Here is a 12,616-nt window from a genome sequence, read left to right as displayed (position 1 = left end):
AATTAAGTACACTGGCTATTGTGTATATACTGCTACCCTGGTGAGATCTAATCACTTCTGAAATACAGAAGACAACGAGGGTGATTACTTGGCTTAGACAGGGGATAACACTAATGTCAGCTTTATAGGTTTGCATGTGCTTATAAAACTTGAACGAATATTTTTACTTCCCTTCCAAAAAAATATATCTCCCTTCATTGACATGGCTCTCTGTGTCTGAGATACAGTTGTTACACCTTGATGACTTGCCTCAATGGCTTTTTATGATCATTCTCAAATGTAACTATTTTTTTTAAAGACTAATCCACAGTCTGAAATAAAATGGGAATTTTAAACTAATCTCTCATGGCTAGAATGACTAATCAAAACCATGCATTTCCAGGGAGATGGATGATGAAGAGAGATTTGTCCCGGCCTGATCCTATAAGCACTGGTATCTGTTAGCAGACCTTATGAAATCCCTAAGCATATTGCCTACATGGGAATTGGGATGTTTGTGACGTGAAGCCAAATGTATATTCTGTACCCAGCACTTGGCAGCTGTTTTGAGGAGATGAGGAGAGAGAGAAGAGTTATTCAACAGGTAAGTGGGTTTGCCTCTCATATTTATGAATTTCCCAGCATTAATTCAGAATTTTCTAGATACAATAAAACTGAATTATCACAGTCAATGGTAGCCTTGTAGAGATGATATCTAAGAGAAGCATAAGCTATCCCATTAAAAAAAAATACAGTTGGAGGAGAAATTTTGTAAAAATTTTTTAATGAGTAAGAAGTTGGAAAAACCTTCCCTATCGACAACTACTGAAGGATTTGTTGCATCTATGACTGCAGTACTAATTGCTGATAGAGCTGGGATTCATAAGATGTGTCAGTAGCCATGCACAGGAAAACATAATCAGAAATGCTTCTGTACTGGACCAAAAACCTGGAAAGCCAAGACTGGGAAGAAATCTCAGACTCTGCTCTCTTTATACAGGATTTAACTATGTAAAAAACCCCCAAAAAAACCCCTCTGCTTAAGGCATGTGGTGATATTTCTCAATCAAAGTTTGGCTTTAGGACACAGCATTCTCTTCCAAGCCTTTCTTTTATTTGTCACCTAACTCAAGTAGGTGTTTTACTCAGGTGCAGATCTATCCCTCTATGGCAGACAAACAGACCTAACATAATGTGACAGATACAAATTGGAATGAAAGGAAAGGATATGTAAGATTAGACAAAAGCAGCCCACAGTTAAATTTTGCTGCATTTAGGATATAAGAGTAGTGATTGCATTTTGAGAGGCAGATTAGAGAAAAATCAGATAGAAGAAATGTTCTAGCTCAGAGGCACAGGATTTTGGATGTTGGTTCATTTTTCAGAGTTAAGACTGAGATGTTTCACATGTAAAGAAGGACTCAAATTTAGTCTCATATAGTTACATTTGGTTGGAAATCTGTTTCCTAGAACAGCTAGATGTTGATAAGTACCTCTGGTTCCCACTTTCCTTCTGTTCAGCAGTGCATGGCTGCTACCAGAGGAGGGTTGTAGCCCAGTCATATGGTGGCCTGCAGCCTGGCAGTGAACTCAGGAGCTCTGGATACAAGCCCCTCAAAGCTGAGCAGACACAGGACTTAAAAATTACGTCCCCTGCCACTAGATCCTTCTGCAGTGGAGGATGAGAAAAGAATGGGGATTGACATCAACAGCTGGCTTCCTAATGACTCTTCTGCTCCATCAGAAGCTGTTTCACAAAAAAGGGCATAATTCCTGTCTTAAGAATGGATTATGTCTTCTTTTACTTCCTATTGGCCCCATTGTATTCATAGAGTTATAGACTAGTTTGGGAGAGGTGAACAGAATCATCCTTTTCAAATCTTTAAGGCACCTCTTTCTACTAGCTGTATTGAGAATTAGAGCTCTAGTTGTAGGAAGACTGGATATTATTTTCTTCTTCTTTCCTTTGCTGCTAAAGTTTAAGTGTCTGAAGTACAGCTGTGTCCAGGCCCAGCTAAGGAAGGTAAGACTTTCATCAGACAATCCTGTACATGCACCTATAGTATGTCTTCTAGTCCACCTTAGCATGTGCTATGGAATCTCCAGTGTTTTGAAATGGTCTAACTCCACAGGTCACATGGTGTTTCACTTCTGTAATGGTTCTAGCCAGTATGCAGGGCTTCATCTGACATATTGGGATGTATCTGCATCAACTAGCTTTAGGCATCCGACTTTCAGTAAATTTGGCTTTAGGCATCCAACTTGAAGTAAAATTTCTCTCTTGCCAGTCATGACATCAGAAATTCAGGTTCCTAAAAACAAAAGGTGCTGTGAACTGCAACTTTCTAGAGACATGAAGAAGAATCAAAATGATAGTGAAGGTAACTTCTAAGTCTGATATTTTTAGGAAACTCAAGCAGAATCCTGAATTTTTTGAGAAGATATATGGGATAAATTTAAATGCTGTTTTGTACTGCTTCTGGAAGGAGTATCCTTGCAGTGAAGTTCTTGCCCTTTCCCTTTCTTTAAAAAGGCCTCTGCAAGTCAGAGTAAGTGCATATTACATCGAACAATTAAGACATTACAAGTTTCTAGGTGGACATATTTAATTTGGTTTCAGAGCTGCTTGTTTTGATTTAACTAGAATGTATTCTATATGGATGTAGGCTTGTGAGAATTTATAGTGTAGCCTCAAAATAGTAGAAGAAGTCTGGAGAGTCAGCCAAAGAGGCTGACTAAAGAGATCTAGACATGCAGCAGTGATGTAGTTTAAAATAATGTGGAATGTATAAAGAAAACACAGTGGCTTTACAGGTATTACAAGTTGTCATGCTATGAATGCAACCTTTAGTAAATCATCGTCATACATATGATTTCAAAACAAGAATATATGTCTACCCTTTCAGTCTGAGATCAAATCCCAATGCACCTGAAGCTTTTAATAATAATAATAATATCAACAACAACAACCACCAGCACAATAATGAAGCTTTGTGCATGGTTTAGAATTTGGTCCCAGAAAGTATCCCAGGAAAAACTATGAGAATCAGTGATTTAATGGAATGACACATCCAACTACTGAACTTTTCTGTTTGCATTCCTCACAGAGTTTCCTGTAAGACTGAATTCAACTAGAATTGAACTAGAATATATGGAATTACTTACTGTGCAAAGTGTCTCAAATGTCTTTTCGGAGACAAAGGATCCATCAAGACCAAAAAGAAAAATAGATGCATAAGAAAGCATCCCTCCAAGGATGATAAGGTTGTTCATGTAGGGACTGGACATCTTTATTAGTCTATGGACAAAAGGTAATAGTGCATTAAAGATGAAAAGATTACTGCTAGGCTTCAAGAGCAATAAAGAAGAGCTTTTTGTAACCAGATAAACAGATAACTCTTCTAGAACTCCATGAAATCTATAGGCATGCACAGTATTTGCTGTTTTATAAAGTCTGTCATTGTTTCAGGTTTTTGAATACTTAGTAGAAAGACCCCCTCTTTTACTGATGGATTAATTAGCTAGAGTTAATATTATTAGCAGACAGTCAAACATAAATTAGAAAATTACACTTTTCAGACAGTATTAAAGAACTTAAATCCAGTCTGTTTCAATGTGAATATATTACCCAGTGATTTCAATTAAATAGTTCTAAAATACCATCTTTCCACAGTTTTACATTTTCCTTACATATACATGGAGATAGATACATACCCATGACTGGTTCTATGAACATGACATTATGAAAGAACTTGTGATAGAAATAACATGAATGTCTTACTTCTGATTTCTGTTTTTGATGTTAAAGAACAAGAAAGCACTGGCCATTATCATTCCTAGGATTGTGAGGGCAGAGAGGATGCTGTAGAGAGGCAGGGAGATTTTGCGCAGCTCCTCTTGTATAATTGTTTTGTCCTTTGGAGGCTCAAGACCTAGAATTGCAAGAAGAAAAAAAAGGCTAAAGCTCAACCAGATGTAGAATTTCTGCAAGAAACTTTGCCTCACCTAAGTACCTTGAATTAGCACACTTAGCAACTGTGAACCACATCAGTGATTTTGACAGACATATGTTTGTCACATTGATTGACATGAAGATTTGCATTTCTGGAGCAGGTAAATATCCTCTTTGGAAGAAAAAACACAACAAAACCCCAGTGCAGAACCCCGTACATGCTAACTACCCTCATTTAAAAGTAAATAAACACTAAAATGCATACTATGAGTGTAAATTTTACCAGGAGGTTATGCTTTTCTGAAACAAGTGACAGAGCAATGAGTAGAAAACAGAAAGCATCGTTTCTGTGCATCTGTCATTGCCAGAGCAAATTCAAGCAGCCTGTCTGGAGATCAGCCTTAGTGTGGCATCCCTGGGACAGGGATTGATGGCCCTGGGGCTGAAAAGTGGTCCTGGGCTGTGGCCATGGTGGGGGAAGCCCTGGGAGGAGGGAAGGGAGGGTTGTTGGTGCCCTCAGGATTCTACAGAAGGGAACAATATGGGAAAACGGATAGCAAAAGTTTTATAGGGACATATCTACTTTGCTAATCCCTGCAGATGTGGATTTGAATGTCTAAATTTAAAAACTATGCTTAAAGCTGTGTACTTCATCGACAGTCAGCTCCAACTAATTAAAAGCTTCTTGGTTTAATGAGGAGAATCACTTTCCTACAACTGCAATAAAGCTCTGCATCCCCGACTACCCACACTCCATTTCACCTGCTTACTAATTTTTGTCCTTGGTGCAGGAGATTGGCAAAAGGCCTTTTGCATCACTGTCTTCCTTCAGAAACAGATTTTTGTGCCCTACACTTCCTGAGCCTGTCCTTTTGCATCAACTCTCCATGGGGCTGCAAGGGCCACGGGGCCAAGCAACTCCATTCAGAGCACGGCTGCAGAAACAGAGCTGTGAGTACCTGACTAGCAGCTGCCATGGCTAAATTTTACATCCACTCTTCTGCCTCTCACCTAAAAGAATATTCAAGGATTTGCACAATAAAATAGCTTTACCCATAAGAGTTAAAATGAAACAATTCAGACCATGGAAACTTGCTATCCTTTATGGTCTTTATGTCCAACTTTTCAGAAAAAAAATTCCTTTAGGTGATCACAAAAAAGTGGCAGTGAAGGGACCATTTGTTGATTTGATATTGGAGAAAAATACCTGAGATTTTCCTCTTTCCCTCCACATTTCATGTGTTTACAGTCCATGGCAATTCATAAAATTAGACAAGTAACAAGCAAAAAAATCAATAAAACACATGCCCGATTTTAAAGAACTAACACTAAAAAAATAAAACCTCACCCTACTGTTTCTAAACTCTACAGAATATATTCATGGATTGCATTTATTAAATATAAACAAACAGTGAGTCTACAAAATGTATTTTCTTGTTTGTGCACTGGTCATTCAATCCTGTTGCTTCCTGTTGCTGTGGAATTTTTTGCAATGGTTTAAACAGGAACATTTTTACTACTCTCTCTTTCAAATAGTTAAAGTTACTAGGCTTATACTGACTGGAAGTCAGTGTCCTCCACATGGAATATCCAACTGTCTCAATGAAAAGCCAAGATGAGTAAAAGGAAAAGATTCACTGAGAGTCACATAATACATCTTAAGAAAACCACAAGACAGGTTATGGGTGGAAAGACCACCTTCACATGTGGTCAGAATGACACCTAGCAGTCTTGTCCTGAAAAAGACTGTACAGAGACTTTTCCCCATCATATACTGTCCCTAAAGGTGAGGAGTTATGAACAAATGCTGTCTCCTGTAACTGGAGTCATCCTGCATATATTCTCTGGAAATTAGTGGGACTGAATCAGTATTCATCTACATCATTAGTTCCTCATTGCAGCAAAAATAATCTGCTGGGTCTCAGACTTTGGCAACTGGGACAGATTTTTCACTCTTCATTTCCAAAGCCCCATTCTCGAGAGAGATGTGAGAAGTTTGTGTAGCTGTACTCTTTTAAGCCCAGTAAGGCATACCAAAAAGGAAAGCTGGAAAGCTCCAGCAGACAGACAAGTAGTCATGAATTAGATCACTGCAATGAAACTCCACCCGTGTTCATGCAAAACTTGGGTGTTGGGACCTACTGGAGGTAGGTATAGGAGAGTACAACAGTACAACAGCTTGATACTGATCCACCTCACCACTTCCAGGGGAAAACCACACAGAACTCACAAAGCTGACTTCACTTTTTCTCATTGAACTGCATCATATCAGAGCTTAAGATTAAATCTTAAAAATAAGCTTTGAAAATAATGTGTATGCCTATATTCAGCGGGAGACACCCTTAAAACTCATTTCAGCTCACACCTGGCTGCCACAGCCATGGGCTCTGAAAAACATGGATATGCCTGCACTCCAACTTCTTGAGGGCAGAGGCCCCCATATTATCTTTGGAGCACCTTGGCAAGATACAGCAACAAAGGCTATATGTCTGCTGTGGACCTTGGGAGTGCTGCTGGTCTGAAAACCCTGTCTGGCCCTGTTTCACATGGGCCATGTTAAAGCCAGCCTTGGTACTTTGAAAACCTATTTTCTAACTACCTAAGAGACACCCCCAAAGAAAAACAACCACCTCCTTCTCGTGTCTGAAGACACAGAACATGAGAGCATCCCTCAGGTGAGATGAGCTGGGGGCATGGGAAATGGGGATGAAATAGAACATTATTCATTGGTGAAGAACCTGCTTCTTGAAATATCAAAGAACATTTGTGTACACATAAAAAATCTGATTTTGCCCTATCATTGGAATAAAAAACAAGTATACAATATCAAAACATTGCAATTTTCTGTTCAGAATTCTCCTGGTTTTTCAAGCACAGGTCAGTTCCCTTGTACTTTCTATAGTGTCTACTTTTTTACAGCTTTGTGATATTAAAAATCTTGAAGCAGTTTTTTAAGAGCACACAGTCTTAGAAACTACATACAGCTACCCATGCCACTCCTGTACCTCTTTGCAGTTTTGTCTCCTACCTTGGAACCTGATGCTGTTGTTGATTATAACCAATTTGTCATCCACAGCATTGTATTCTCCCACCTTTACTTCCTTTTGTTCTGCAGAGAAACAAACAAGAGTGGTTGTTTATGGCAGTTCACATGTTCTCAATTATTTAACTGATTTTGTTTTCTTTTTGACAGTATGTCAAAAGGAAAAGAAATATGAAAGAATAGGGCATGAATAATTAAATCAGAATGCCAGACAGCTAACATCATCAAAAGAAATATTTCTGGTTCTTGAAAGAAATGTAAAGTATTTTAAGAACTCGTTTACATAATCAGGAAACTGTTAATGGACAGTCATCTCCAGCTTAAAGATCACATAGTTTCTTACTGGCTCACACTATTCATGCAATTTTTACTGGGAGAACAAACACAGCTAAATCACACATTCCCTTCCCATTTAAACAACTAAGACATCTCGCCCTGTGAAGTATTTCCCAGGAGAGTCACGGTGGCAGGCTCCAGCCAGTATGGAGTAGACTGGCTACTTAGCAGATATGCTGGGAATCAGTTCTCTTACTCTGAATGGGAATTAGCAACTCATTAGTACCCTGACTGCAAAACATACTATGTTATATAATTAAAACCAACACACACTTGAGCTAAAATTTTACCGTTAGTCTCATCTGCTATTTTGGGACTATTGTCACATCTCTGGCCTTCTGTACCTGACAGAATAGAGTATACAGGTGGAGGAATTTGTTTGTTTGCTGCCTTGGCCACTGTACCTGGAACTCTGACATGCATTTGTCCCGCACTTCTGATAACATCTGGCATGAATTAATTTCTGCCATTTTTGTCAGGTTTTTGGTACAGCTTAGAAGTGCAGGAGCTTACAAAATTATCATTTTTACATTAAAACTTTTATATTTTGATGAGACTTACAAACCACAGGCCCATTGACTAAAGATTTCTTTGAAGAGCTGGCTCAGCAGAGACAAAAATTTCCTTTCAGGCCTCTTTGTCTGGGCATGCAGAACCCAATTTACATTTAAATTCCAAGCTCATGACCCTATTTGTGACACTGATTTTGGGAGCTGATGATCTTGAGCTAGATGGCAAATTTGAAAAGACTGTATTTCACCCAACAGCTCCACATTAACCTTTTCTCCTTTCTCACTCACAGTGATTTTGCCTGTACAGCTCTGCTGAATAGCACAGCTAGCTTCATTTTAGTAAAATCTACAGGCTGACTAATACTAATACTAAGCTCACAGGAGGCAAAAGTTTCCTTAACACAAACCACTATTTTTATTGTTATGTTGTTATATATATTATTATATTGTTAAAATTGTCTCCAGTAAATTGTAGACTGGGCTGCAAATCTGGCAGAGAGTTCTAGGCATTTACTACACCTCCAACAAAAGCTGGAGTTTGCAGTTCTGAAGACTCATTTGCCTTTCACATGAGCATGATCCACTTGGATGGACCTAAGACTAATTTGGAATAAAAGCAAAATCTGCTGGTGTCCAGCAGCAGTTTCACAAAGCCCACCCACATGGCACCACATACTCTTCGGAGTGAATATAAGTTTATAATTTCCGTCGCAGACTGAACATTCACTGTGAAATAGATACATGAACAATTCTTGACAATCCTAAACAATACAATATTTCCAGAAGTCATCTAAAAGCTAAAAGCTAAAATGGTTAATGCTAAAACCAGAACCGATCCACTTCCATTTGTATTTGTAGCATGATAGATGTTACCTGTAGATCTAAAACATCAAAACACAACCTAGAGAGAAGAGAGACAAACATCAGGATGCATATTGATATACGGTGTGCACATTAGATGCCAGAGAGTCCACAGCATCCCTTGACACCAAAAGGGGATGACACACACCGTGGTGTTGGTCTAGTACCAACTTCACAACAACAGGCTAAAACCTCATAACTCTGATGAGCACAGAAGGGAAATGAAGGTTGCTCTACAACCATCTCTGTATGGAGAGTTTACTGGGACTAGATGAGACGTAGGAAGCATATAACAGGTGGAAAAGCAAATACAAAACTAGTGTAAATCTGTGGTCTGATTAAAGTACGGAATTAAGAAAGTTTTTCTGTGACTAATTCATGTGACAGACAATGCCCTTTCTTTTCAACATCTATAAATTCTTACACGGCTTCCTTCACAGGTGAAGTAACACTGAGAATGTGCCTGAACTAGATAGCCTGGGTAACAGGAGCTAGCCCTTGTAGGAATGGAGAAACAAACTTCCATGGCAGCCTGAAGAGCAAGATTTTCGGACTTAGAAACCTAAGAGTGTGGGGAAAAGCCCTCAACATTTGCTGCCAGGAAACCCCATGATCCCCTTGTCCCTTACCAATGGGAAAGTACAGTTCATAGAGGACATGCCACACTTTACTGAAGTCAAGAAAACCTGTAAAGATATTTGATATCTTAAAGTAGTGACTACTGTGGAAATTATTCTGTGAGGGAAATAAACTATATTTTTATTGAGAGGAAGGATATACTATCCATTTTATAGTGTGATTACAGAGGTGCTGAGGGGGAGACACGAAAAGGTTTTTTGTGATCTTTTGTTCTCCCAGCAAGGAGAATCACAGCTGCTGGTTTTTCAGATCCCCAAGCACAAGTGCTGATCAGTGAACAAGTAACTTCCAAATATTAATTAAAGCAAGGAGACAGCACTGTGGCTCTCTGCTCTTGCATAGGTCAATACAGCTAAAGATGGGACTGCAGGCTCTACTTTTCTATATGCTGTTCCATTCAGTTTCCTTTGGGAATTCTGAATTATTAAAGTTAGGATAGTATTTGTATAATGCAGCTTGTATCTGTCAGAACCTCTGAGTGTTCAACAACAAAAGGACAGGAGGGAGTAGAACTCCTTCAAAGAAACACACCAACAAAGTGCTTTTCAGAATATTCAGAATATGGTGCTGACTTCTTTCTGTAGTGCTTCTATTATTTTTAACTAGATCTTTCCATAGTCGTGATAGAGAGGTTGTACTGAAGCTCACGTTAAAATCCAGAAGTAAAATAGGAGGGAAAAGATACTGGGTTTGTGAGATAATGTTTGTCAATACCATGACAAGAGTGGAGAAATTTCAGAACTAGGATCTGAAGCTGTTCTTTCACAGAGGGACAAAAGTTATAAAAACTAACCAACCCAGATAAAACTGGCCTAGAAAAATGTGACTGTAAATTATGCCTATAATTCTCACAGAATTATAAACAATTAATCCTTGTTGTTAATAAATTGTCATAGAATAGATTACTTATATGGCCAACATGAAAGCCTTCTGCCAACAAACAATGAGATACTCTCAAAGGTGTATTAAAATTTTTTTCTACATGTTTTATTACAGAGTTTTATAGCCCACTTGTCCTGGGTTGCAGTGTATTCTATTACCATCCTCATGAGCTGTGGAAATCAGGTGGGGCAGTGTTTCCTTGCCTCCTCCCCCCAGACCATCTTTCTGTTAATGGCCCATCATTGTCCTGCTGCATGACTCAGAGATAACTCCCTCCAGACTATCTTCTGTTAACGAGCCTAATCAACACTTGGCCTCATTACTCATTACCCCATTGTGAGATGCTCCACCCAGAGGGAGGAACCAAGCATCCCGTCGTGGATATAATCTGGAACTGAACACCAGAGACAACCCTTTCCACTGGATTTCTAGAGGACAGGAGCTACACAGCCACCCCTGGACCTTCTGAGGACGAGCAGACCCTTTTTCTACAGGATCACCACTTCAGAGGACTGCAGCCACCATTCTACCAGACTGCTACCACCACCCTGACTAACAGGGACTCAGGTTGTATCTTGACTCTGTCAGTTTGAACCAGTGTTTTCTTTCAGGTTTTTTTTTCCTTTTCTTTAATTTCCTCCATTAAATTGTTATTCTGACTTGGTGCCTCCCACTGGTTTTTTTTTCAAACTAGTACACCACTTTACGCAACTCCACACAAATTGACACACTACCACTTAATTAATTAGCTCAAATTTCACAAAGTTGGTACAGAGGATTTTCAAGACCATATCAGGAAGTTACATGTTCTTGTTGAATAAAAGCAAAAAAAAACCCATCCTGCAATTGATATCAGCTGAGTAAAACAAACTTATCAAAATGCACAGCAGTATTGTGATTACCAGTCTGACTGTTATCCACTTACAGAGAATTTCCAGATGAGACTATGCTTAGTTTCAGTTCCTTTCACTATATGTCATAGTTTCTATTTTCACCACACTTTTTAAAGTGTATTTATTCACACCTCATGAAGACAGTTTCTACTGAGAGTGTTTAGGGACGAGAGAAGTGCACTTGCAATGCATAAGAGATGGGACAGATGGATTTCCTTCATTTTCCTCTATGTCTAGCTTTCAATGACACTACATCTAAAGCTAATAGCACCCTCAATTATGTCAGTCTAACTGCAGTTGTAGAAATAACCCTCATGGTGATGCAGTTAAGCCAACATAAAAATGTTTACACCAGTATAAGCAGCAGTACAATTTATGCTTATAATAGTAAGGGCACTCTGAAAAAACACAGTATCCTACAAAGTTTCATGAACTCCTATATGTCTATTTGGATATATCCATGTAAAAAGCATGGTCTAGGCTACCATAAAGCCAAGTTACATGTCTGCTCTAACATCACTGCAGTGCCAAAACCACATGACTCCAAATGAAGATTAAGGACTTCAAAGCTCGTAACACTTTACCATAGCTTGACAGTTCTAAGAACACTGTTATGTTACTGCAGCTCTTTATAAACTTAGAATTCCATGCAAACTACAAAGAGAAATATGAGCAAGTGATGAGTATTTGATTTCCAACAAATGCAAAGTAAATGTTAAAGTAAATTTAATAAACTTACCATGGACTATTCTCCAGATAACTAAGGGTCACAGAGGTTTCTCATCTAGAGGACACAGGCTATTCTCAATTTAGAGGCAGCAGAAATATAATATTACATATAGCTGAAAGCATACAAAATACCTAGGTCTTACTTTGTTCTGAAAAAACATGCCTGCAAAAGGTGCTCTCTCCATGACTCGTCCTTGAAAAGCTATTCAAAATTTTTTTATATAGCTTCTCCACACAGAAAATGATCACTGTAGCCCCTTAAACCTTCCTATGACATCAGTTTAACAATCCCTTCTCCCACTGTTTTCCAGCTACCCCTCTTGCTTAACCATCCTAATTCAGTGGGTGGGGGTGATTAGATGCTTAGCATTTTAGAAAATCTTGCTGCATAATCAGCACCCAGCAGCCTATCTCAGGAACCATTATTATTAAACCTTGTCCTACAACAGAGCCATTAAGTTCCTGACCGTTATTCCTTATTCATGCATTGCAGCTCAACAGGACTACTGGCAGCTACAAGGAATACTTAGTCATCAATCTCAGAAGAGCTTTGGAAAAGTGTTTGTCAACAGGTGAAACTAAGCATGGTCCATACACACCTGAAATACTTGAAGATCCTTAGGAAGAGAATGGCTCTAAAATTTGGAAAGATTTTCTGGTGGTTTCAGCTGGGGTTAGAGTTAATTTTCTTCACAGTGGTTCAGAGTTAATTTTCTTCACAGTGGCTAGTACAGGGCTGTGTTTTGGATTTGTGCTCAACACAGGGTTGGTAATATAGAGATGGGGGGTT

At 38.8% G+C, this 12,616-nt stretch overlaps 1 protein-coding gene across 5 annotated transcripts in view; it reads right to left on the bottom strand.

Annotated features, from left to right (window-relative positions):
* The window catches only part of GABBR2 (gamma-aminobutyric acid type B receptor subunit 2), a 469,815-nt gene that overhangs the window by 156,951 nt on the left and 300,248 nt on the right, over window positions 1-12,616 (bottom strand). For all 5 annotated transcript variants that reach the window (XM_069004222.1, XM_069004224.1, XM_069004225.1 and 2 more), the window contains 3 exons: window positions 6,960-7,040; window positions 3,761-3,911; window positions 3,145-3,277 (listed from right to left, as the gene is read on the bottom strand). In XM_069004222.1, the coding sequence (XP_068860323.1) occupies window positions 3,145-3,277; window positions 3,761-3,911; window positions 6,960-7,040 (365 nt within the window). The remainder of the gene's footprint in view (window positions 1-3,144; window positions 3,278-3,760; window positions 3,912-6,959; window positions 7,041-12,616) is intronic.

This window comes from Aphelocoma coerulescens, chromosome 2 (assembly GCF_041296385.1).
Source record: "Aphelocoma coerulescens isolate FSJ_1873_10779 chromosome 2, UR_Acoe_1.0, whole genome shotgun sequence".
Taxonomy (NCBI): domain Eukaryota; kingdom Metazoa; phylum Chordata; class Aves; order Passeriformes; family Corvidae; genus Aphelocoma; species Aphelocoma coerulescens.
The sequence above is the reverse complement of the archived record's forward strand: the minus strand, read 5'-3'. Positions and strand labels throughout refer to the sequence as shown.